The sequence below is a fragment of the Myxocyprinus asiaticus genome, chromosome 34, assembly GCF_019703515.2.
Source record: "Myxocyprinus asiaticus isolate MX2 ecotype Aquarium Trade chromosome 34, UBuf_Myxa_2, whole genome shotgun sequence".
Taxonomy (NCBI): Eukaryota; Metazoa; Chordata; class Actinopteri; order Cypriniformes; family Catostomidae; genus Myxocyprinus; species Myxocyprinus asiaticus.
In genome coordinates, this window is record NC_059377.1 from 12085807 (window position 1) to 12113496 (window position 27690).

The 27690-nt window shown below is 38.6% G+C and overlaps 1 protein-coding gene across 1 annotated transcript; it reads left to right on the forward strand.

Moving 5' to 3' along the window:
- Window positions 1–960: 960 nt before the first annotated feature.
- Window positions 961–27690, forward strand: LOC127425578 (integrator complex subunit 3-like). Its single transcript, XM_051671712.1, has 29 exons — window positions 961–1261; window positions 1963–2046; window positions 5717–5800; window positions 6680–6793; window positions 6895–6979; window positions 7063–7129; window positions 7746–7887; window positions 10345–10474; window positions 10609–10706; window positions 10829–11020; window positions 11210–11297; window positions 11414–11493; window positions 11653–11744; window positions 11919–12025; window positions 12203–12322; window positions 15544–15673; window positions 15759–15813; window positions 15899–16002; window positions 16742–16906; window positions 18566–18719; window positions 18837–18905; window positions 19013–19088; window positions 22158–22271; window positions 22843–22891; window positions 22971–23138; window positions 23708–23808; window positions 25969–26041; window positions 27169–27325; window positions 27418–27690. The coding sequence occupies exons 1-29, from the start codon at window positions 1178–1180 to the stop codon at window positions 27493–27495; spliced, it is 3060 nt and encodes a 1019-aa protein (XP_051527672.1). The 5' UTR covers window positions 961–1177; the 3' UTR covers window positions 27496–27690.

The window sequence follows — 27690 nt, forward strand, 5'->3', positions numbered from 1 at the left end:
AGATTTATAGTGAAAAAGGAGTAATATTTTTGTCTGTTCTCACCCAAAACCAACTGGATCGCTTCAGAAGACATTTATTAAACCACTGGAGTCTGATGGATTATGTATGATTTTGGATTATGCTGCCTTTAATTGCTTTTTGGAGCTTCAAAGTTTTGGCCTTCATTCACTTGCATTGTATGGACCAACAGAGCTGAAATATTCTTCTAAAAATCTTTGTTCAGGTCTCAGCAGTAGAAAGAAAGTCATATACATCTGGGATGGCATGAGGGTGAGTAAATGATGAGAAAATTTAAATTTTTGGGTGTACTATCCCTTTCAAACAAATATGAAAATAAAAATAGTACATGCAACAGAACAAATGAAAAAGGTACAAACAAATATCAAACCATAGTTTTGGAAAACAGTAATTGCAATTTGAATTGCATACAATTATTACAAATAAAACACATGTGACAACCTGCCCCAACCTGACATATTTGGAAAAGTACAGTTGTCCAACCTATATATTTATACTATATCATATATAAAATAATTAATTTTGAATTGTCTTATTTTATGTTCATATATTAATAAATACACAAAAATTGCATGTTGTGTGCAATAATATTTAAAAAGAGAGTGCCCTCATGCAATGATGTATGCGTATTAACATATTTAAAACTACATCAGTACGTTTTTACACAGGTTTCTTTTGATACAACACATCTCTAATGCTGTTTGAGTGTTTTTTTTAACCCACATGTCATGTTTACAAAGAGGCAGCATTCTAGACAAGTTAGTTACATGGGCTTCTTTTTGTCTAACGGGTCTCGGTGATAGTGCCACTGGCGTGATTGGGTAAATACCACGTCGATCAAAATAACCAGCTCACGATTGGTATAAATAGTCGCTTCGCTCCGCCCTCCCCTCGGCTTTCGGAACACTTCCGCTAGGCCACCATGCCCTGCGGAAGTTGAATTGTTACATTCGGACACAGTGGAAAACACTGGAGTGCTCGTGCGCGGGGGGCAAATAAGAGTAGTAAACACTCAGTAGGCGCCTACGACTAGGCGGAGAGAGGGTTAACTTGTACATAGGTCCAACAGACCCACATAAACTCTAAGAGAAGGGTTTCAAACAGCGCCCTTAACCCCCGTGAGCACCTGACCGTGTAGGCGCAGCGAGGCGGGAGGAGATGGAGCCCTCGCCGGCGAAGGGTAAAGCACAGGGTCGCCTTCTGGTGTCCACCAGTCTGGACGCCAAAGATGAGCTAGAAGAGGTAGGGAGCGACCCTAAACACATATGTGTCTGTGCCTCCTCCATAACACCCTTTGTGTCTGAAAAACAAGGTGAAATGTCATGAAATTACAAAAGGACATACAGAATGGAGAAGTTGACAATGAGAGTAAATTGAAAGCTGATTATGATCTTTGCAATCTAAATGAGAAATGAGTTGTGGCAGCAGTGTAAACAGATCTGACACATTCAGACAGTATGTGACAGTATGCAGACAGTAAGAAATGCAATAAGAAACAGCTGATTGTGTCAATGACACTGTAGATGTGCTGCTAAAGTTATTGAATGGGGATGCAACCGGGTCCTTAATGTGAAATCAGACTATGTATGCATGAAAACATGAGGATTTTGCTTTATGTAAGCTGATAGTGATCAATGAAACATTAAGGGATGTGTTGTGGCTGCAGTGTAAACAGATGTTGAGTGGAGATCTGACACATGATGTCAGCATGTATTGAATGCACTAAAAGATATCCCATAATGTCAGGGACCATGTAGATTTGCCCATAGACCTTTTAAATATTTATGCAACAGTGTCCTTAATGTGAAAGACAATTTCTGTATGAAAGCATGAGCATTTTAGCTGTAGTATTAGTTTGTATTTTTGACATTGCATATTTTTGCAGATCTTTGAAATATTTGGTAATGTGCTCATCAGTTGGTGTGTGTTTGTATTTATTTCAGCGCCTTGAGAGGTGTGTAAGCATCACCACGTCTATAACCAATGGTCTGTCAGAGCGAGAAGCCAATGATGCCCTTACTGCCCATGTGAGTGTTTATCAGTCACGTCCACTTTTAAGACATCCACAATAACACACAACATTCATCTACACATTTATGTGATTCATATATATCAGAAATTACTCCTTATCCCTCTTATGGTCTTATTATTCATAGTGTAGAGTTCCAGAAAATACCCTTTATACCTTATAAATGCAAGATTATTTTAGATTTACCCACATCATACAGTTGAAAAGCATGACATTAAAGAAAACAACATGTCATAATTAAGCAATAAGATATGAGAGGCTGTTCTATATTTTGAATATAGTCATGGCTATATTCTGTGACTATATTCACAATAATAAGGACTTTTATGACATTTTTAAGCTACGCTTTAATTAATTGTCATCCTTCCACTAGAAGGTATAGTGCCTACATGGAAACATTGGTTAATAGTAGGCCTCTATCAGTGCACTCTATCAGCTCCGACAAATTGAGCCTTGGTGCTCATGTGGGAAGTGTAGTTCAAATCTGGCCTGCAACATGTCCTGATCCCATTCCCCCACTTTTCTCCACCATTTCCTGTGATTTCTCCACTCTCTGTTTTAATTAAAGTGACAAAAAGGCAAAAAATAACTAGGGATGTCCCGGTACTGGTATCGGAATCGGGTCCGATACCGCACTCATGTAAAAATGCTCCAAAACCAAAAACCGATATAGTACCATCTGATGTACAAATGTCATTCAGTAAACATTCAGCGCAAAAAATTACAATCATGTTATGCCCTAGTGTGATTATTAAACCGCAAAGGTGGCAATTTAATGAGATAAATATTTGTTTGCATGTGCCGCATGCATACAAGTGAATATATGGAGCCGGTGTTGTGCCAGTGGTGGCTGCTCATACCTTTTAGAGCTCCTTGGCTCATACGTGGAAGACACCATCATGAGCATCACAAGCTCTGTTTGTAGCAGAGGACAGTGAGCAAAGCGCTACTTCACTTTGTAGCGCAAGGCACATATAGACTACATATTTATTTAATTAAATAGCAGCCTTTTGTGGTAAAAAAAAATAACATTGGGTCTCTACGTGTTTCCGGCAATTTGCGCTTATGTGTGTGCGTCATATCACCATGCTTTGGACTATGTGTGTGCATTTTCTTTTTCTTTTTTTTCGGCTCATATCAGTGTGGATTGTTTGTGAATCGGTCATAATACGATTCAAGCTTTGCAAAGGAAATTTTATTGAAGGATGGGGCAGTTAAAAACACTTGGACCCGATTGAAAAACCGTGAGAAAACCGTTTCATTCTGAATATTTCAAATGTTTGATAGTTTAATAGTTTGTGGTGCTGCTGTGCTTGAGTGAACAGTTTAAGATATTTGGATGCAATGTGTTGGATGTGCGCTATGTGTAAACCCTGAAATTTAGTTTTATAATGTTGTGGAGCTTATTCATTCTCTTCTGATTGAGTTTCAAATATGGCTGTTTTTGAGGGTCTGCACGATGTTAGCCAATCATAACAGTGGGCGTTTACGTTGAAGTTTGAAATAATAAAAATAATACATGAAAATGTATTTTTATTTTCATTTAATTCAATTTTTTTGTTATTAACATTTTTATTGATTCCATTCATAAAAAACCAATAGACACAATATAAAATACAGAATCAGATATATAAATTAAACCCTTCCCTCCGAACATCCCCCCCACCCGACACAAACTTGCATTACAGTGGTCTCTTACAATTATAACAAAAAATTAGAAAAAAATCAAAAATCCCTCTCCACTGCCCCTCCCCGAGAACCCTCCAAAAAATCCAAATATCCACCCCACTTCCTATTAAACAAATCCCACTTTCCTAACCTTCTGAAGATTGCCTCCTCAAATGCCGCAACCTCGCTCATCTCCCCACACCACTCCCGAAACGAGGGTGCCCCAGCCGTCTTCCACCCCCTGAGTATTATTCGCCTGGCCACCATAACTCCGGCCAGGACCCAACCTCTCAAGTGGCTGTCCCCAAAATGTATGACTTCCCCATCACCCAAAATGCAGAGTCTGGGGCAAAATGAAAACCTTGTGTCCAACAAATCACACATAAATCCCTGAATCTTTAACTAAAATTCCTGTATTTTAACACATCCCCAAAAAACATGGGTTGTGTCCCCGTCTTCTGATTGGCATCGCCAGTAGGTGGGTGTGTCTTTAAGACCAAGTCTATACAATCTAGAGGAGGGTCCAATATAATCGATTCAAAATCTTTAATTGCATCAGATGCACCCTCGAATCTCTAGATGTAGACTTGATGTTTTTTTAGAATCTTAGCCCACACTCCCTCCTCCAATACCAAATTTAAATCTCTCTCCCATAATCTCTTGAGAGAAGTTGAACATCCATCCCCCAGACTCAGAATTAACAGGGAGTAATACACTGATGCCTCATGACCTTTCCCAAAAGCAGTAATCACCACTTCTAGAGTATCTGCCCTTTTAGGGGGGTCTATGCTACTCCCAAAAATAGTACAAAGCAGGTGGCGCAGCTGTAAGTACCTGAAGAACTGAGATCTAGGAATCCTGAAATGTTGGACCAAATTTTCAAACGATTTCAACCCACCACTCTCATATGTGTCACCAAGTGTATTAACACCACTCTCAATCCACTCTGACCAACAGAAAGGGGACTCACCAATATGCAACTTTGGGTTTAGCCATATGCTTGAGGCAACATTTAAATAAATGTCTGAATTAAACACTCTGGACACTTTTGTCCATAGCGCGTGCAGATGCGAGATAATGGGGTGCGACTTAACTTCTCCAATTAGTTTAATAGAAAGGCTTTGTAATAGTAAAATAGGGGCAAGAACTTCCTGTTCAATTCCAAACCAGGGAGGGGCTCTCTCAGGTGGAAGTGACCAATGAGCTAAATGTCCGAGACCGAACGCACAATAATATAATAAAACAAAATCTTGGGTAGGCCTAGCCCACCTTTGTTAATCGGCCTATGTAACTTGTTGCAATGTAACTTCCATTCCAATGATGCTTACCATTCCAAATGAAGGACTTCGCTATACTATCAAATTGCTTAAAATAAGAGAGGGGGACACCTACAGGGAGAGATTGTAGTAGGTAGTTGAATTTTGGAATACAATTCATTTAAAAAACATTAACCTTCCCAATCATCGATAAATGTAATGAAGCCCACCTGCCCACATCATTCGAAAACCTTTTTATTAAGGGGCAAAATTAACATTTGATTCAGTTGTATTCATTTATTCAGACACCATTTTGATGATGCAGTTGCAATAAACTGTTGATATGGAAACAAAAAAACAGGTATCGGGAATACCGAAAAGAAAGTATCTGTATTCACACTTGTTCTCACAAAAATGATATCAGGACATCCCAAAAAATAACATTTCAAAAAGAATTCAGTGTGTATATCTTAACTGCAAACAATGCACTCATCACATTTGTCTTGCACTGTATACTTTATTCAAATCCAACTGCACACTTTTTCTCTCTAATCTCATATTTATTTCTTTGTACATTAAAAAATGTACCTTTTTATATTCTCTTTTCTATTTATAGATACAGTATTCACTTTTCTATATTTTATGCCCAGTCTGGGGTTTTTAATTTAAATTGAACTAATTGAAATAAATTGGCTTCACTTGGAACTTGATGTTTGAAAACATCTGATGACTTTGTGTGTCTAGGTGTGTAAGGGTCCACAGCAGCATGAGGAGGCATGTTTGGGTCTCTTCACACTTCTGCTCACAGAGACCTCGCAGGCACAGAGGGTACGGCAACAAAACACACTTTCAGAAGCTCCTCTTCTCTGAAACTGTCAGTCCCACAGTCAAGGAATACCTGGCAATATAAGGGAATTTTAAAATTTTGATTTCCAGGCCTGGAAAACTCAGTTCTATACATTTCTATATTTGACTATATACAAAAAAATCTAAGGCACATTAGATGTTACACAAAAACATTTGTCTTAAGATGGTTATTTTATATATTCTGCTTTAGTGTGTCAATAGAAAATATAAATGTTAGATTTCCTTTCCAAATAGAATACAATAGAATTAGAACAAGTTGTCCTGCAACAGATGGTATGGCCTTCACAGAGCCCAGAGCTCAACATCATGAGTCAGTCTGACAGAATCTATTGAGACAGCATAAATACATAGAACTGTGGCAAATTCTCCAAGATGCTTGGAACAACCTTTCTGCCAACAACCTTGCAAAACTGCGCACAAGTGTATGTTAAGTTTGTATGAAGTTAATTGATAAATACAAATGATTCTTGGTATTATTTTTGAAAACATCCTCCTCATACAACATTTTTCACAACTGCCAAAAACTTTTGCACAGTACTGTACATGTTTATTTTTTTGCTCCGCAATCACAATATTTCAATGGCTACATAATGACCTTTGAGTCCTTATGTTGAGTAAAAATTCAAATCTCAGACATTATTTCACTAACAAGTGTGATTGTTGATATGAAATTCCAATGATTGGTAACTGGAATAAATGGAAATCTGGCCCAGCCGTCTCAGTAAATGATTTGTAAAAAATCTTTATCCAGTAACCTGAACGTTGTGGAAAAGTCATGGAAATTCACTGGTCAAAAGGTGTGGAAACCCTGCACTATTTACATAACATTCTGTCCTGCAGTGCTACAGGGACTTGACGCTGGTGAATCGGGATGGCATGAATGTTGTGCTCATAAAAATCAACCAGATCCTCATGGAGAAGTTCCTTAAACTGCAGGACGTGTGTCGCACGCAGGTGGGCTCCCGTTTGTTGTCTTTTACTCTGGTGGTAGTGAAAGGATCAGTTGTTTTTGTGATATTTATAAGTGATATCTTGTCGTGTGTGTGTTTGGGCAGCTGGTATGGTTGGTTAGAGAGCTGGTGAAGAGTGGAGTCATTGGTGCGGATGGAGTCCTCATGACACTTATGAAACAGATTGCTGGTGCGTTTACACAAACATGCAAATCATAACACATATTTACAGCATATCCCTGTACCATGTGTCTAACCTACGCCAATCTGCAGGAGGAGATATTTCCAATAAAAACCTGTGGTTGGCTGAGAGCGTGTTGGAGATCTTAGTGGACCAGAGGTGAGAGGAGTTCTGAATCAAACACCATGTGACATCAATCTCTTGCCTTGTGCGACGTAGCTACATACAGTGGGCTTCAAAAGTCCACATTGTAGTTCCCATAATTCCATGTAATTTAAACATAGTTTTATGGATTTGGAAAAATGTATTTGTTTTTAAATGTACACTAAAATAAACTAAAACAAAGAAGGGTTAAGTAGAAATATTACTATTACTAGGTCAATAATCAAATAAGAAAATTTGTGACATTGCCCATTATAAGATTTCCTTGCTTCCATTGGAACATACAAGGTGCTCTTTGGAATATTTTTAAATCATGCTGCAGAACATGGATCACCAGGTTTGGCTCAAACTTGTGAAGTCTGTGCCAGCTCGAGTGCATGCTGTCAATAAAGCATAAGGGGGACACATCAAATACAAAGAAATTCATGTTAATTGTTTTTTAAATCACATTTTCACTCAAATTGTGCTGTTAATATGATTTATAATGGGGAAAAACTTCAAAATAGTAGCATTGTGAATATTGACATTGTAATGGAAAATTTGTTGTTCCATGTTCTGTTTTTTTCTACGTTGTGTTAATATACTGCTTCATTCAAATTTCTTTGATGTACAGAGAGTGGGTGGTTAAGAGTGGAATGTTAGTGGCCATGTCTGTATACACATATCTGAGGCTCATTGTGGACCATGGGATCCCCAGCCTGCTGTCCCTCAGACAGAGAGAGGTGGACTTCTGCATCGGCCTGCTCAGAGAGAGGGTAAGTGACCCAGAAGTAGAGGAGAACAATCTAATGAACCAGATCAGGACTTGACATTGGTTGAATTCGAACCCACGTGTCCCACTGGAGCACCAAGGCTCAATGTGTCAGGAGCATGTTGAATGTGCCTATAGCTCTCTCTTTGTTTTGTGGATTTACAAGCACCTAACATATGCTTTTCATTGAGAGTGACTCACGATACACTAACTTGAAGGATGCTCTCCTTGGAGCAGGGTGGAGTGAAGTGTCTAAATGTTGAAGTGTTCAGTAAAGAATACTAAAGCGGGATTTTAATATCTGTATCTGGATCAGCAGTTCCCGAGAGTCTTTTTAGGACTCAACTTGTGACTTCAGCTGAACCAGCAGGAATTGTTAGACTGCCAGTGCTCATCCGTTCAACTTTATGTTGAGTAAATTAAGATCAGGAAATCACAATTGTACATATTTGCTCTTTCATTGTCTGCAATTCATTATTGCTTGTGATGCTAAAGAAAAAAAAGATGTCAGTTTTCATAGTCTTTTGTCGAAATGTAATAACTATTTCTGCTAATGTAATTAAGGCCACGTGGGAGGGGAAAAATAATATTAAACAATAATATCACAACCTGTTTTATTCAAAGTTCTTTATAGATGTTTTAAAAAGATTTTTTGAACTTTAGAATTTCTATCAAATATCAAATTAAATGATCTTAGGCTACGTCTACATTAATCCGAATACATCTGAAAACAGCGTTTTCATTTTCAAAACGCTCTCCAGCTTGCGCTGGAGAGTTTCCAAGTCCCACCAGCATTTTCCAAAAGTTGCTCGTCCACACTGAAACGTATGAAAACACTCTTAAAGGAATAGTTAAAAATGAAAATTCTCTCATCATTTACTCACCCTCATGCCATCCCAGGTGTCTATGACTTTCTTTCTTCATCAGAACACATTTAAAGAAAAATAAAAAAATATCTCAGTAGGTCCTTAAAATGCAAGTGGATGGTGATCTGACCTTTTGAAGCTCCAGAAAGAACAGACAGTCAGCATAAACATCATCTATACGACTCCACTGGTTAAGTTAATGTTTTCTCAAGTGAAACGATTGCTTTGGCTGCTAAAAAGGTAAATATTTAAGTACTTTTTACTATCAATCTTCACTTCCGGTCAGCAGCCCTATGCGCATTCACGAGAGGGCAGAGTTCACACGGTCTCGTGTGACGTATTCGTGTTGTCATGTTATGGATCTAATCTCACAAATTTATCTCAGTTGAAACATCCAGGTTTAGCACACAAACACCTCATTGTGAGTAAACAAACAGATAAAACCAACAAAGCTTCTGTACAGCGTTCCTCCTACTCAGTTGTAAACAGCCCCACTCTTCCGGGCGTGTCGCACGTGCTTCTGTTTTCGCATAAACATGCCAACTTGATTACGTCACACGCACTTACTGCTGGTGACCAGAAGCAATGATTAATAGTTAAAAAGTACTTAAATATTGATCTTTTTCACAGCAAAAGCGATCATTTCACTTTAGAAGACATTAATTTAACCAGTGGAGTCGTATAGATGATGTTTATGCTGACTGTCTGTTCTTTCTGGAGCTTCAAAAGTCAGATCACCATCCACTTGCATTTTAAGGACCTACTGAGCTAAGATATTTTTCTATTTTTCTTCAAATGTGTTCTGATGAAGAAGTCATACATTCTGGGATGGCATGAGGGTGAGTAAATGATGAGAGGATTTTCCTTTTTGGGTGAACTATCCCTTTAAATCGCAGTTCCATGTACGGTCTGAAACGCAGTTGTCCATGTGTTTTTATTGTCAGACAGCAATTCCGAGTGAACTTCCTGTTGCCTTTGAAGGAATGCAATGTGAAGGTTGTACAAAGTAACATTTATCTTTAGCAACGCTATCAATGTTAATAGCAGGCACAACATGGGCTGGCATTGTTATTGTTTTGGGTTGAATGAATCAACTGCGTCACATGACAACAAATACGTCATTGTTTTCAGATATCTCCGTTTCCCCTCTCCACACTACAACGCGAAGTAAGTGTTTTAAAATGTATCCACTTGGGAGAGCGTTTTCGAAAAGCTCTGTTTTCGCTGTCAAAAACGCCATATCTGAGTGGTCGAAAGGCCAACGCGTAGAGAAAAAGATGTTTTCAAACAAAAATGTATTACTCTGAATGTGGCCTTATAAGAATTTTATTTATTTATTGTTTTTGATTTCTTAACTACATTGATCTTACTATGAAAATAGCCTTTGATGCTGATGTGACATAAAGAATATAATAATACTAACCTAACATGTTGCATCCAAACAAATCCCCATAAAATCAAGTCTGTCCTACATTATACCCCACTGAATATTCAGTTCCACTCAGAAATATGTTGCTTTCCGGAAATTGAATGTTTTGTGAATGCAATTAAATTTTGTATTTAATTGCTTATTGATATTAATGTGTTTTTAACAGTTCATGGAGTGTTTTATTATGGGAAGGGATCTGGTCAGGCTGTTACAGAATGTGGCTCGTATTCCAGAAATGGATTTACTGTGGAGAGACCTGCTGCACAATCCTCAGACCCTCAGCCCACAGTTCACAGGTGTGTGTATGTGTGTGTGTCTGGGAATTCATACAGTAATACAGATTAATAGTGAACCTAGTGGTGAAAATAAATGTGCAGGTTTAAAATTCAGTAATCAAATGACTGTATGTGAAAAAAAAATTTTTTTGCAGGTATACTACAGCTCCTCACCTCTAGAACCTCACGCAAATTTCTGGCCTGTCGCCTCACACCTGACATGGAGACCAAACTACTGTTCATGACCTCGCGGGTAAACACACACACTTTAATACTACATGACATGAAACCACATTGTAGTTTGTGGCCCATGTAAACGAGATGCGCAATCACTCCAGTTACACATCATACTAAATTGACTCATCCTGGCTGTAGGTTCGATTTGGGCAGCAGAAGCGCTATCAGGACTGGTTTCAGAGGCAGTATCTGTCAACAGCCGAGAGCCAGTCACTGCGCTGTGACCTCATCCGTTATATATGTGGTGTGGTACATCCATCCAATGAGGTGCTGAGCTCTGACATTCTACCACGCTGGGCGATTATTGGCTGGCTGCTGACTACCTGCACGGTAAACAGATAGTAGTAATTGTTATTGATTAGAAATAATGACTGATCATGAATTAGTAATGCATTTGTTCTCTTTTAAGAGAACAAGACATGGAAGAGGTTCACGTTTCCTAAAATAGCTACTTCTAGAATTGTTTACATTAAAATTTATATCCGTGTAATAGCTTTAATTCTGTCTCTGTTTCCCCAGTCTAATGTTGCCGCATCTAATGCCAAACTGGCCTTGTTCTACGACTGGCTCTTCTTCAACCCAGAGAAAGACAGCATCATGAACATCGGTAAGAGAGACAGGAGCCCATTTGTGTGTCTTTCAGCCGTGACTTCATAAACAGACACACACAATCCTCACTGATGCTGTTTTTGATTTCCCTTTGATCTTGCTCTCTCTTTTTAGAACCAGCTATTTTGGTGATGCATCACTCCATGAAGCCTCATCCTGCTATTACAGCCACGCTACTAGACTTTATGTGTCGGGTAAGAAACTGTCTCTCAGTATCCACCATATATCTATGAGCTTGTTCATTTCATCCAAGTTAGAATGAGGGATGGAACTGAATATGATTTAGAATTTATAGAATTGATTGTTTATAAAATTGTCTAAGGGAACACTCTTTCCCTACTGTTTTACTTCAGATCATCCCAAACTTTTTCCCACCTCTTGAGGGTCAAGTGCGGCAGGGCGTCTTCAACTCTCTCAACTTCATCATGGAGAAGAGAGTTCTGGCGTGAGTTTCACACACACACAGACCTTTTAGGCCATATTAGTGAGAACCTCTTATTGACGGATTGATTCTAATACTACGCTAATATTTGCACTAAACTAACCCTCACAGAAACCTGTTGACATTATATGTCCGATTTGATCACATAATAATTCCCTACATCTCTACCTCTCTCAGTCACCTGGCACCACTGTTTGACAACCCTAAACTGGACCGTGAGTTGCGGTCCATGCTGAGGGAACGCTTCCCAGAGTTCTGCAGTTCCCCGTCCCTGCCCACAGAAGGTCAGAGCTCCACCCACTGTGCTCGTCACATGTTGAAATGTGACATTACAAGATGTCTTTAAAATAAAAGGCCAATGCTAAAAGTGCTGAAGAAATGCTGACAATTGTTTAAAATCTGGAGAAACACCAGATGGTTCACATGTTTTAATTCTGGAGACTTTTACTCTACTCATGTAGTAAAAATGGAGGAATCTGCTCCCTTGGACATGGACAATCATGTGCTGGAGAAAGAAGACGGTTGCTATGACAACACAGATGCTACCTTTAGTGATGATGAGGAGGAGTTGAACAACAAGGGTAAGATGCACTTTTAGCACAAGTGTTTTTACCACAGAAAATAATTTTGACTCGTAAAAACAATCAAAAATTGCATTTACAGTAAAGCACTTGCAACGGAAACCATTTCAAAAGTATCGCCATGAGATTAGTGTGACGAAAATCACTCACTAACCTTGTCTGCCTAAAACTACTGTCAAGATCATGTAAAGCTGATAAACCTTTTAACTTCCACATTATATGTACAAGGATACCAGAAAGAAATGTTACAGACACAAAGCATTGTTTACATGAAGCAAACTACACCCAAAGGAATTATGTCATAAAAATAAGTTCATCCAGTGTTTCCCCTTGGAATTTTTTCAGCAATGCCCCTATTTACGCTTGTTGGTTAACAGCTCAAAACAACCGTAGAATCATTATAGAAGGGTTATTCATGTTCGCCTTGTCATGTGTGTTTATTTATTGGGAGTTTTTGACACTTGAAGGGAAGACCAGATAGCTCTAGTAATAACTGTCAAATAGTGAAATGCCTCAACCCAGAAAATTACTTGCACTATGTTTTTTAAACATAAATACAAATAGATTATATAAACCAGTGGCGATTCTAGGATTTCAATCTTAGGGGGGGCTCAGCCCCCAATGACACTATAAAATGTATTCCACTCTGTTGAATAGATGATGTTTTTACATCATTGAAGCAAGCCTGCTGATATTAATTCAGAATATTTTTTTCTATAATAAGCATTTATAAAGTTATATAAATAACCAAAATTGCTTGAAGAATACAGACAAACCATTGTAATTGTGTTAAATGTTTATTTATTGGTAATATGTTTCATCTGTCCTAATCATTCCATTTTATTCTCCATTTATTAACAAAGAAATATAGAACATGGATCAGTCATTTCACTACTTCTATAGTTTAAAGTTATATTAAACACCACAAAAACATATTTCTACAATAAATGTCACATTTATTTAGTGGAGTGAATTCATTTTCGATGATGTTTCTCTGTCTGTCATTCAGATCTATTCGCTGATTTGTTCTGTGACACTTAAATCACATCTTAACCAGTAGGTGACAACAAATGAACGTCTTTTATGTGTTTTGAGTGAGTAATTTAACCATTGATAAAGCACTGAGTTGTTAGCAACCGAAACAAGTCTAATTATACTTTATTGAAATTTGCATGTCAACAAATCTACTTGGAGAAATTTTGTGAACTGCAATGCATGGGTTAGGTTTAGGGTTAGGGTTAGGGTTAAAAAGGAAAACAATATTAGCCTAAAATTAATTATAAGTAGTGCTGTCAGTCAATTAAAACTTTTAATCGCGATCAACAAAAAAAATTATGTGATTAATCGCAGTTAATCACAGATTTTGAAAGTGCTGAAATTTGACACTATATATAATTCTTTTTATTTTTTTATTTTTTTGTCAAAATGTATTTATTTCCATCTTATTAAGAAAACAAAACAATATGTAGCAATATAATGCTTAATTAACATTTTCCAAACAAAGCCTTCCACAATATAAACATAGAAATGCACTAAAATATCACCTATACAAGTAACATCAAACGTTTTCCAAAGTCTAAGTGGGAGTTTGACTCATTGAAAACTAGTCCCCACATAGGTTGCATATTCACTGCAACGGGCATTAAATCCCTTAAACTCTCATCCTCCACAATATTAACCTGCCAGTAGACTGCTTTGTTACAGCAGTCGTGAAGCTGCATTCATGATTCATGTCAGGGCGGTAACATGGTGAGTCCAGAGAGCGGTGCTTTGAACTCATCATGCGCCTTACATAGGCTGAAAAATACTTGATTTTTATCACAAGTCCCACCTGGGCTTGTTTTGTAAATTAAATAGTGCTAAGAGATCCTTTCTCCATTATTTAATCACTGACTGGGAAGCGCTGTCAGATATTCTTTTATTTAATGAGATAACCTCCGCAACTCTTATCATTGGAGAGAGCGTAACATTAAACTTTAGCGTGTTAAGACAGTTCTGCCCATAGAACGCTATGGGACCGCCGCGTATGCTAAGCTTGAGGCTCTCCTTTGTAGAGGGGCTCTGGTGCTGTGGTGTGTGCATCAGTGTAATGACTCCAGGCGGGACACATTATAAAGGTTCCGCCCTTCCCACCAGTGTTTATGCTGTATTAACGATAAATGCGTTAATTGCGATTAAGAAAAATGAGTGCATTAAACTTTTAAATTAATCGAATACGTTAATGTGTTAATTCTGACAGCTCTAATTATAAGGGATTTTTCATTGTAATGTCATCAGTCACTTTTACTCCTAATTTATCCAGCCACTTTCTCTCCTTGTTGTTTGAGATTACCGAAGTAAATGAACGGCATACCTCCTCCTCTCCTTCAGTCGGTCAGTAGATTGTGATCCTCAGTGGGTCAAACCAGTGGTATGCTCCTTCCCAGCTCCACACTCAAATGCTATTGGCTCATGCTAAAGTCAGTCTTTAAAGGCATGAAAAGCACCAAACAAGCTCACTGGCTTCAAAAGGGAGAGACTTCAGTGAACAAGAAATAGGAGTCAGTGAATGGAGGTGAACGAGAACAATTAGTCTGCTTAAAAGATTTGTACAAAAAGACTGATTAATTTACAAAAGAAACATCACTACTGTGCGCAGTGTGGAAAGCGTGCAACTGACTGGGGCTAACAAGCATTACATTGCACAATAAATATTAATGTGACATTACAGCAGCGGTGCTCAATTCTGCAGCGGTGGTGTGCTGAATGCATGTAGGGGAAACACTGGTCCATCCCACAGCTAAAAGAATTCTTTAGACAACTTTACAGCTCAAATAACAAACATTTTTGTAATGAAGTATTGAAGTTTCACATTTCATCTCTTAAACCCTGCAGAATACCTTGCCCAATAGACTTCCATTCTAAGTGCATTACTGGAAACACAATTTTCCTTTGTTTCTTACAGATTGAGAGAATTCGAAAATCCATTTTAGTGGTAATTGACCACAACATCTATTTGAGATCGACCAATTAAAGACGAAAGGCTCAGTTTTACAACATATTTCCAGTTTAAGTGGAACTTGTATTGTAAAGTCCTCATGTACACTACTCATTTATTCAAAGTCATAAAAGAATCTAGATCAGTGGCTCGACTTCAAATAATCCCCTTGACCCAGTTGTGTTTCCAGTTAATGTCACTGCCATCATGAAATAAACTCTTGCTTTTGCCTGTTTATCCCAAGGTAAAAAACGTGAATTTAGGTTCCACCAGCTCAAGGAGACCTACATTGATGAACCCGCTGACATTACACCTTTTGTAGACCAATTAGATGAAGCGCTAAAAGAGAGGGTCCTGCAGCTGCAGAAAGGGAGGTGTGTCCGGATGCACATGATTAATAAACCTGTATTAAAACTATATTAGGATACATTCTCACATTTTCTGCTCTCTCTCTATCAGTGACACAGAGGCGCAATGTGAGGTCATGCAGGAAATCGTGGATCTTATTTTAGAGGTGAGCTTTGCTCTGGGTAAAGCATGCAGGATGAGCTTTTAGAAATGGCTGATGATACAAGTTTTGGTCGTGTGTTCTCTTTCAGGAGGATTTTGATTCGGAGCAGATGTCCACTCTAGCTTCCTGTCTGGCTGAGCTGTTTAAGAGTCACTTCAGAGGAGATGTGTTGCCTGAGGAGATCACAGAAGAGTAAGAATGTGTCTGTCTGACTCTGTGACCATGTTTCCACCTGGTATTAAGATGCTTTTTTGGTGATCTGATCTCAAGTGGTCTGTGCTAAATACAAGTAGAAACTGGGGCCAAAATGATTTGTGATCGGATCACTGAAACCACATAAGGAGGTAGTCAAAAACGCATGTGACCACATTGCATTTAAGGTGTGAAATGCTAATGCATACTGAATGCGTCCCAGACAGCAGCTTTTATGTGAAGTATTTTGGAAGGTCATTTGAAAGTAGTAATTTTATTACTTTATAAAAAGTAATCTTTAAAGTAATCTGATTATAATTTTAGAAAAGTAATTTGAGTAACTTACCCAGCACTGGTTAGCACACATGCTCCAGACATATTGAGCAGTGGTGGTTATCTGGGAGATGTGGGGTTGAATCTGGCCTGCGTCATGTTCTTTGCCTTTATGGCCTTGAAAAAAAAATACCGCACAGGGTAGAATGACATGGAAAATAATATTTATAATATTAAGGAAAAAAATCTAAAATGTTAAATCTGTAATATAATAAATCAGACAGTTATGTAGTAATCAAAAACAGACCTGCTACTGCTCTCCATCTGTCATTTCATTATTATTATCATCAATAAAGACTAAACTGCAAATAAATACATTTATCTGGATGTTTATTTTACTCAAATGATGTTGCTGACTTGTATTTAAACAGCCTGTTTAACCATCTCACTGTCTGTGTGTGTGCAGGTCACTGGAGGAGTCAGTCTGTAAGCCGGTGTGTCTCATCTTCAGGAACTTGTGTCAGATGCAGGAGGATAACAGTGGCTTTTCTGTTCTGCTGGACCTGCTCGCTGAACTCTACCAGAAACAGCCAAAAATTGGTTACCATCTGCTCTACTACCTCAAAGCCAGGTTGGGGCCAGACATTTAGAGTTTAGTCCAAATAAGAGCTCTCTGTGTTATGGGGCATTTACGCTGACAGCAGTTTGCTGTGACAAAGCTACAGGATATCATTCATTATTGATAGAGAGATGTCTATTTGAGGAAACGTGATAAAGGCCGTTCGTGACATTGCAAAAAGTTCAACTAAATGCAATTGAGCAACAACAGGAAATATAGCTACAAGAAGCAATAACCAGGGCCAAGCACTTAAACAGCAGAGTAGCAGCTAAGCATAGCCAAATAATTAAACTAGACCAAAATCATAATTTTAAATCAAGCTGTTTGAAGGTTATTTGTAGGTATAACCATTTTTTTTTTATATAGCTTTTGACCACTAGACTGTGCTTGGCCCCTAATTACGGGGTCAATTACACCAACTGCATGTAGGGTAGTATGATTCCACATCACTGAGTAAGATTGTAAGAAATGTGGTATAAAACAAATACAATATAACTTTTGACCAATAGGTGGCGCTGTCCCCCAAAAAAATTTATATATGGTGCTGTCAAGGTGTGATGACATTGACTCATACAATGTTTCATGTCAATATGCCAAAGCGTTGCCGGGATACAGCCTCGGATCCTTTCGTGTCAATACGTTAAAATGTTGCAAGGTTTAGTCTATCAAAAAGCTTTTGATAACTTTTTGTCCCTAGATGATACATGACAAATTTGGTCCAAATCAGACTTACGGACCAGGAGGAGTTCGAAAAAAGTTTTTCAGAAAATTAAAAATGGTGGAAAATCTAGTGTGCAGAGCTTAAAATGACGCAACCTATTGAACTACGCGAAACGTGTGTGAAAATTTGAACAGTTGGTGGTGCTAGAAGGTATAAGTAAGAGACCCCAAATTTGGGTGAGTCACATTTCAGACTGTCCTCTATCAGTGTGCCAAATTTAATATCTTTCCTATGTACGGTTCTATGGGCTGTCATAGACTTCAATGGCAGAAGAATAATAAGAGATCTAACTAACACTATAGGTGCCTCTGCACCTTCGGTGCTTGGCCCCTAAAGAAGACAGTGGAGCTCATGTGATCTGCCTGTGGATTTTGCCAAGTAGCACTTTTTCCTGGTTCAACATCCTTGTTGGTCCTGGAACAACATTTCTGTCAACAAATCAGAGTTTAGGCTTAATGTTGGGTTTGTCTTAGGGCTAGGGTTTGGGGCTTGTATACCATTCTTATAATCATATCATTTCCCCTCTGATTTTAGGGATAGGTTATGGTTAGGGGTTGGGATAGGTCTATGTTTGACAGAAATGTTGGTCCAGGACCATCCTGGAACACGTCCTACTTGGAAAATGGTGGCTGTATTATAGCAGTGGTTCTCAAACCGGTCCTGGAGGCCCACCAGCACTGCATATTTTGCATGTCGCCCTTTTCTGACACACCCAATTTAAGTATTGGAATCTCCACTAACGAGCTGATGAGTTGAATCAGGTGTGTTTGAGGAGACATCAAAAATGTGTAGTGTTGACGGGCCTTTAGGACAGGTTTGAGAACCACTGTATTACAGGACACTCTATTAGTGTTACTTAGAAGAGTTTTTCCTCATTTGTTGGCTGTATCACAGTGCAAGGCTACTGTTTTCATAGTTGACTGTGCATTTTTGCTTTTGCATCCCTGCAGCAAAGCAGCAGCAGGAAAGATGAGTCTGTACGAGTTGTTTGCTCAGGCCACAGCTCTGGGTGACCTGCACACATGCTTGATGATGGACATGAAGGCCTGTCAAGAGGATGATGTGAGGCTACTGTGCTATCTCACCCCTTCCATCTACTCAGAGGTAACCAATGGTTACATCACTCCAAATACCTTTTGCCTGCAACAGATTCCCTTTACACCCTTGTTTTGGTCATTATACCAACATTGATCGGCAACACTTTCAATTGCTCTCATACAGTTTCCAGATGAGACCCTGCGCAGTGGAGAACTTCTGAACATGATCGTGGCTGTCATTGATTCTGCACAGGTATGAAATAAACACCTTTATTGTTGATCATGTTCAGATTCACAGTGCTAGACTTGTTATTCCAATCTCCGTTCACCTCTTGTTTTCTGTCTCTCTTCTCATCACAGCTTCAGGAGCTGATGTGTCATGTGATGATGGGTAATCTGGTGATGTTCCGCAAGGACTCAGTCCTTAACATTCTCAGTAAGTTTAAGGCCGGTTTCTTATGTTACAGGCATCTTCACACTAACTACGTTTCCATCCAATGATTTTTTGCAAAAAAAGTTTTAGCGCATCAAAATAAAGCTGATGGAAATGCTAAAATTTCACAAATGTAGACATAATATTTTTCCGTTTAACTCTAACGCATAAACTCTTATGTCGCTACTTCAAATGTCACGAAAAACTGGTTTGGAAACACTTTTTTTTTTTTTTTTTCTTTTTGAGAAAATTGGCATTAACGCAAACATTTAGTGTCACTTGACAGAGTTTACCCCAATCGTTAGCCTGTGTTAATCATGATCACAAGGTATACTTCCTTGAAAGCCAATTTATTCTACGTTATTATGGATTGATCTTAACAGCATATAAACCTGATGCTGCAAACATGACACTTCCAGGAGTGCCAACACATATCTTGTATCATGCACATCGACAAGTGCACAGAGAACAAATGAATGGCCACTCTTTGCGATTAATTTAATCATGGTAGACATCCGTTTATTTATTAAAGTTGCTTTTCCACACCATTCAAAATAATAGACAGCAGTCACGGAATTAGCCCACAATACAAAAAACATATTTATGTCCACAAAGATGTTTTAAATTAAAAATAATTACAATACTAGGAGGAAAAACATCAGTGTGCTTTTTTGGAACACTAACATATAGCCTAATTCTATAAAATTATTGTTTAGTTACTTCTGAAAAAATGCTGGCAAAATTCCCTGTATTAAATAAATTACCAAATGAAAAAAGCATTAAATAAAAAAGAAATACAAAAATTACCAAACGAAAAAAGCATTAAAGTCGGCTGAATTATATTCTCAGAATGTTCTACACTTTTTTCAAGACTATAAACTATCAGAACTATTTGTCCAATGCTCAGTTCACCTTCAGAAAACGAGCTTTTGAACATCTTAAAATGTTTAAATATTTGAAATCTAACCCTTTTTACCTCGGATCACATTTGCTGAGCTTCTTCAGAAAATGTAAATTGCATTATGACACTAAAATTAATTTTAGATGATAATCAAGTTCAGTTGGTCGTTAAAAGTTGCTGGACAAATATGCAGGACATTATGCAGCTGTGATGGCAATGCTTTAGATTAGATGATTGTTCAAAACTATTGTTCCTATTGAATATCAGGAATGTATCATATGTAAACCCTGATATTACACCGCATCAGTTTTTCTTTAATAGTTATGCACACAGCATATACACATGGTTGGATGGTCCTTATACTAAGTCCGAAAGTTTCCCCCACTACTTGGTGCAGGTTGCCAGCTTGAACAGGGCCATGACGATTCGCTTTCGGGTTGAAACCAGTGGCAGCCTGCGATTAGCGCAGCATCAGGACCAATATTACAGTCCTATCAGAAGGGCAACTGCTCCATTTTGATTGCAATTCAGTCTTCTGATTGCATTTATTTGTGAAATTAAAATGACAGTAAGCTGGCTAATTTCAATGAAATGTCTCAATACTCTTCCCCATTTTACCAAAACTTGAGGAAAAAAATTAGGGACATCTGGGATGCAAAAGGTACATAATTAGCGATATACACACATTTCTGTATGGAAACGGCTCAGGGTAGATTTCTTTTGCGATAAACCAAAGCTTATGCGACAAAGTGTTTTTAGGCATGACGTCATCACGCACACCATATTTATCGATAAAAGTCCATTTGAATGGAAACAGGCAGAAGACGGTAAATTTCGCAAAATTTGTGTAACGCATTTTTCACTTTGTCGATAACAAAAGCACGTGAAAAGTGGATGGAAACTAGGCTACTGTTAGTTGTTAATGTTAATTTCACACTCTTAGTCCAATGTTTCTAGGAGGACTACAATTTCTTTTTGTGGGTTCGAGATCCATTGATTTGCACATCTAAAGATCTTACTTTGGAAAAGAAAGAACTTGTCGAATTAGTGAGTGACAGCAGGTTAAAACATCTATTTGACACTTGCTCCCTCTACTCGTTTGGGTGTCATTAATAGTCGAGTATCCTCAGCTGTGTGACACAGCTATAAAATTGCTTCTGCCTTTCACCTCCACATATTTGTTCGAAGCAGGGTTTTCTATGTCGACGGTGCTGCAGAATAAATACCGCAATCGTGCACAAGTCAAAGACGATCTCAGACTGTCCTTGACCAATATTGAACCGTGGCATGAGCTGCTTTACAGAACAATGCAAGCTCATCCTTCACACTGATAGGCAAAAATTGACTGCATTCTAGAAGCGTATAATTAAGTGTATACAAAATAATTATTCACTTTTATTGATTATTCTTTTCTAACAGTTCATTGTTCTTTATTCAAGTTCAAATTCTTATTCATTTCATGTAGAGCCTCTCTGTTTGAGAACCCCTGATTTTAGCATTAAAGATGCATATTTCTCAGACTGTTAAACATGTGAGGATGTGTGTCCATCAACATGTTACATGTCAGACATAATCATACCAACATATTAAACTAAGTTCAAACTTTTTTGTCGATAGTTCAGAAGGAATGTACATATATTTCTTCACCATAAACCATAGATATCCAATAATAATAATAACTTTTGTAACACTGTCCAAAAAAGGTTCCATTAGTTAACATGAACTAACAATGAAGAATACTTTACAGCATTTATTAATTACGGTTAATGTTAATATTAATAAAAGTTATTGGTAACACTTAACAATAGAGTTCCATTCGTTAACATTAGTTAATGCACTATGAACTAACATGAACTAACAATGAACACAATAATTTAACTACCATTAACAAAGATTAATAAATGCTGTAAATAAAGTATATTGTTCTTTGTTAGTTCATGATACTTAATGCATTAACTAATGTTAACGAATGGAACTTTATTGTTAAGTGTTACCAATAACTTTTATTAATATTAACAAACATTGTTAGAAGATTATTAAAAGTGCAGCACTGCCCACATCCATTATTGAAATCTGCTGCTCAAAAGATTGCCCGCAGTGTAATTTCACGGTAATTTCATCTTTAACTTTGTAAAATGTAATATTGTGCTGGGTGTGTGTGTGTGTTATAGTTCAGTCTCTAGACTGGGAGACATTTGAGCAGTACAGCACGTGGCAGCTCTTCCTGGCACACAGTATCCCTCTGGAGACGATCATCCCCATTTTACAGCACCTCAAATACAAGGGTGAGCATCATCCTCCATAAGCATACCAGTGTTGGGTGTAATCTAATTACAAAGTAATGGATTACTGTAATCTAATGACTTTTTTAGTACAAACAGTTTAGCGCATTACATTGCAAATTCTTGTAATCAGATTACAGTTACTGAAGTTAATTACTTTTAATTACTTCACTTGGGTTACACATATTTCTAAAATAATATTCTATATGTAGAATAAAACATGAAATAAATTTAAATTAAAATCTGTTTGTGTTATTTTGGCTGTAGTGCATGCATCCCCAAACAAGGTAATGATCAATGAGAAAATATAGACATTATTTTTGATTCGTTGAGTGGAAAAACAAAAGCTTTTCTGTGAAAAGTGTTTTAGAAAATAACTTGGAAGTAATCAGTAATGTGATTACCTTTTCGAACAAAAGTAATCAGTAATGTTTACTTTTTCGATGAAGTAATCAGTAAAGTCAGAGTAGTAATTTGTAGTAAAATCTTTTTTTTGAGTATACTCACTATCTACCCAGTCACATACTCAATCCTTCTAACATTTCCTGTAATCCTCTTGTCTCTCTGCTCACAGAGCATCCAGAGGCTCTATCCTGCTTGCTGCTGCAGTTGCGCAGAGAAAAGTAAGTCTCGTGACAGATGGGTATTACTTTGTTCTCTGTTTGGATTAGTTACTGACTGTCTTGCTGTGTTGTGCTGAAGGCCCAGTGAAGAGATGGTGAAGATGGTTCTGAGCCGACCTTATCACCAAGAGGACCAGTTCACCACCAGCATCCTGCGGCACTGGGCGGCTAAACATGATGACCTTCTGGGAGAACACATCAAAGCCCTGCTCATCAAGAACAACAACATGCCCCGGAAACGACAGAGGTAACTACACATTTATCTCACCACACGCTCTTTACGTTTGCGATTTCTGGAATTAGAAAAAAAAAAAATTCCCAAACAACGCAGTCCTACCCCAAACTCGTGCCATTGGTTGAGCCAATCCTCTGTTTGTTTGTGCGCCTTGCCATAGAAACAATGTTTTGTGTCTAATGTATTACACTTTTCTGAGAAGAGCCTCAACTAGCTTAGTTTTTTTTTTTTCTTTTGGTCTGTTGATGTATTTCCTACTGAAAAATCAATTTGGGGTGGGACATGTTGAACAGATTGTGCCTTTTTTTAAATAGCCAAGAGGCTTTATTTTACATTAAAAAAAAAAAAACTGTACTTGTGACCTAGCACTTGGCCTTGTGCCTTGGTGCTCATGTTAGCGACACGGGTTTGAGTCCGGCTTGCAACGCCATCAGTCTTATTCCCTTCTCATCTCTCTATCATTTTCTGTCCTCATTTCACTATGTGTATAAATACCATTGCCCCACAAAGTAAAATTTGTATATACTATATATATAATGTACGCATGAGCAATGATCTGTTGTTTGTGTTGTGTTCCACAGTTTGAGGAGTTCCAGCAGTAAACTGGCTCAGCTGACCCTGGAGCAGATGCTGGAACAACTAGACAGCTTGAGACTCAATCTCAGTAACACCAAGAACAACTGTGAGTTCCTCCTGCAGTAAATCTCAGACTTCTCACAGTCCTTGGGAGATGCATCACTGTTTACCTTGCCAGACTTGTGTCCGTTTCACTGTACATATTAGCCGCTTTTCCACTATCGGCCAGGGCTATCAACTGGTCAGCCAGGGCCAATAGCCTCAGACCTCGAGCCACATGACCAAAATCGAACTGCCTTCCCACATCGGGCCAATAGCTCTGCAGCATTGCCCTAAAACCTGCCCTTAATATGCCGCCCTGGTGCCAAGGTCACACACCCTGCCCATTTCACAAGCTGAGGTATCAGACTCTGGAGACTAGCTAGCCCCCGAAATGAACATGAACCTGTACTGTGTTCACATTTTTTTTGTTTTGTTTTCCCTGAACCTGCAACGTTGTGCTCTGGATACCCAACTTGTTAAGTTCTGCGACAATATACTTAATCACGACTTCGTTTTGGCAGACACAGTCGATCTGAAGTTGCACATTTTCATTAGCCCAAATATTCAGAAGAGTCCTGATTTTGTCTACTGGCCAGTACTGACGATTTCAATACTCCTTTGATTTGTTGAGGTAATCTAGAAATGAAGGATTGGGAAATGAGTATCTTGGTGCTGAAACCTCTGACCTGACTCAGCAAAACTCAGTTTTTGACATTGACCCCACCTCAATCCTCAGTAGGGCTAGGCAAAATGTAAATAAGAATTTTATCGATAATCGCCTTAAAAAAATATCGCGAGATCCGATTATATTGTCAACCCTCCTCCCGAGGGTCACTGAATATTTTTGTTTTATTGGTTTTGCTTTAAAAATTAAATTAATTTAATGAAACATGAAAAACTTAAACAAAAGGTATTTCTAAATTCACATTGCACTTTAAACGAAACTAAAAAAGCAATTAAAATAACAAAGTGATCAAAAAATATTATATAACCACCTTTCCAAATCTAAACATTTACAGTCTCCAACGGCCCATTTGCCATCATGCTTGAGGTCTGCAACCCGACCTGGGCCCAACGGGACCCGAAAACCCGACGGGTTCAGGTCAGTTTTTCAAGTAGGACTTCGGGTTTGGGCTTACCGAACTTGTTTTGCGCACGTGCTCTCACTCACTCAGATGAGTTAGGGGCCGTTCACACCGAACATGTTTTTGCACACATCTGTTCTGTTTTCCTATGTAAACACATGCTGGACGAATGTCTTTGATATTTGCACCTCGTCTTGCTTTTTCTTCAGCGTCTTGCACATGACCGGCACATTTTAAACACCATGTTAAAAAGAACTTCCTTTAATACAAAGATATACTTGAGGGAACCTGCAGTTGCGTTCACAATGCATGTTAAGCACAAACTGATCCATGAAAATAAAGCGAACTAAACTTCAAGCACATCCTGAGATGGTCTTGGGTCATTTGAAGCATTCTAATACTTGACACTATTCTTGCAAACAGTTTTCAGATGACTGAAACAGAGTGATAACTCTTTACATGCGCGTGTTCCACGAGACGCTCCCACTGCACGCCTTTAAACAAACACCGCATCGGACACTGGCATTGACACCTTTTGTCTGTTCTTAAAAATATAATAAAGTGTGTTTCTTCAAGCAGGTGTCTTTGTGTTTAACAGCATTTATTGTCATGTGTCACTCAGACGTCTTACAGGTCGCTTACCACTGTTGCGGGTAGATGAGCAAACTTACCCGCTTATGAAATACCTGCATTTGGACAAAGAGCTTGCGAATAAGGAGCTGGATTCATACTCGTCGCAATGGGCGGATGGCGGGTACAAATCTCTCACCCTGGGCTACTGTTTAATATATCTGCCGACTTCCCAGATCCATTTTTTGCCAATTACTGATAGTGTCGATCATCGTCTGTCAATGAGTGTCAAAATCAGCATTGGGAGATTTGTAAGACATCGTCAATATCCGATTACATCGTTCTATCACCCAGCCCTAATCCCCAGTTGGCCTTCTTTGGCCCAGGGGTAATCGGTGGGCCAGTGTGCATGGCCGTTGTCCCCAAGGAGGCACGATGAAGCCCCGGAAGTGACAGTGGGAATGCAACTGGGCCTGGCACACACTAGCATGCCCTCATTTGGCCTGATAGTGGAAACGTGACTATTAATTTACACATTGATCCCTTAAGTATTCTTGTTTCTGTGTCAGTCTTTTCCCAGACGCCCATATTACAGGCCCTGCAACATGTTCAGGCCAGCTGTGATGAGGCCCACAAAATGAGGTACATGTTTATTGGTCCTTATTAAAGTAATAGTTCACCCAAAAATTACAATTCTCTCATCATTTACTAACCCTTATGCCACCCGGATGTGTGACTTTCTTTCTTCAGCAGAACACAAATTAAGATTTTTAGAAGAATTTCTCAGCTTTTGGTCCATAAACTGCAAGTGAATGGGTGCCAAAATTTTGAAGCTCCAAAAATCACATAGTTCAGCATAAAAGTGGTTAAATAAATGTCTTTAGATGCAATTTGGTAGGTGTGGGTGAGAAACAGATCAATATTTGCTATATATTCTCCTCCCTGCTCAATCTCCACTTTAACTTAAACATTCTTGTGTTTTTGGTGATTCGCATTCTTCATGCATACGACCCCTACTGGGCAGGGAGAAGAATTTCTAGCAAAAATGTACTTAAATATTTATCTGTTTCTCACTCACACCTATCATATCGCTTCTGAAGACTTTTTTTTTTTTTTTTTACCACCAGAGTCATATGGATTACTTTTATGCTGCCTTTATGTGCTTTTTGGAACGTCAATATATTAGCACCCATTCACTTGCATTGTTTGGACCTACAGAGCTGAAATATTCTTCTAAAAATCTTCATTTGTGTTCTGCTGAAGAAAGAAAGTCATATACATCCGGGATGGCATAACGGTGAGTGAATGATGAGAGAATTTTCATTTTTGGGTGAACTATTCCTTTAAGGCAAGCATCACTGTTACAATTGCTTATACAGTACTTCGGGATTGGAACAAACTCCTAACCATAAGTATGAAACTTCTGCAGATAACTTGTCAAGCACTACGAAACGGAATAAATCCTCAAATTGTGCTGCTTGTTTCTATTGTGCTATTACATGTATAAGTGATTTTCACATGGCGAATGATAAAATGGGTGAAAAATACCATAGATTTCCATAGAAATACTAGTGACCAGAATGCCATAGAGATTTCAGGGTGGGCTCTTTTAAATTAGGCCTGTAAGTAACACCTAACAACCACTAGGTAATTTCAGAAAAGATTTGAATCATATTCTAAAATGCAAAATGAAAAAGTGAAATGTGATTTTGGAGAGACTGATTTCTGCCTGTTCTTATGTGACTAACTCTGCTACTACGTCCTGGCAGGTTCAGTGATCTTTTCTCACTGGCTGAGGAATATGAGGATTCCTCCTCCAAGCCATCTAAATCTCGCCGCAAAGCCCCAGCGTCCTCACCGCGATCCCGCAAGGGTGCAGCTCCACAGGTCTGCAATGACGATGAGAGCGCCTCTAGTACTGCCTCGGTAAATACACAACCACAGCATAATATTTCCATTAACACATCCTCAAAAAGGATTTTAGACTAACTCCCATATTATCATCATTTTATTTCCAGGAGGAAGAGGACTCCAAACCCAAAGCCCCCAAGAGGAAACGGAAAGGCTCATCTGCCGTAGGTTCTGACAGTGACTGAGAGGACAAAGCCTGGTCTCCACGCCAACCACACCCCAGCAAAAGCACGCCCCCTCCACGATTGTGACATCACTGGAGACTACCTGCCAATCATCTACTCCAGCCACTCAGGAGCAGCCTGCCCAAACACACTCTCCTATTGTAGGGGCAGAACTCTTTTTCTATGGACTCAAAAGCCATTGGCTAGAGCCTGGGA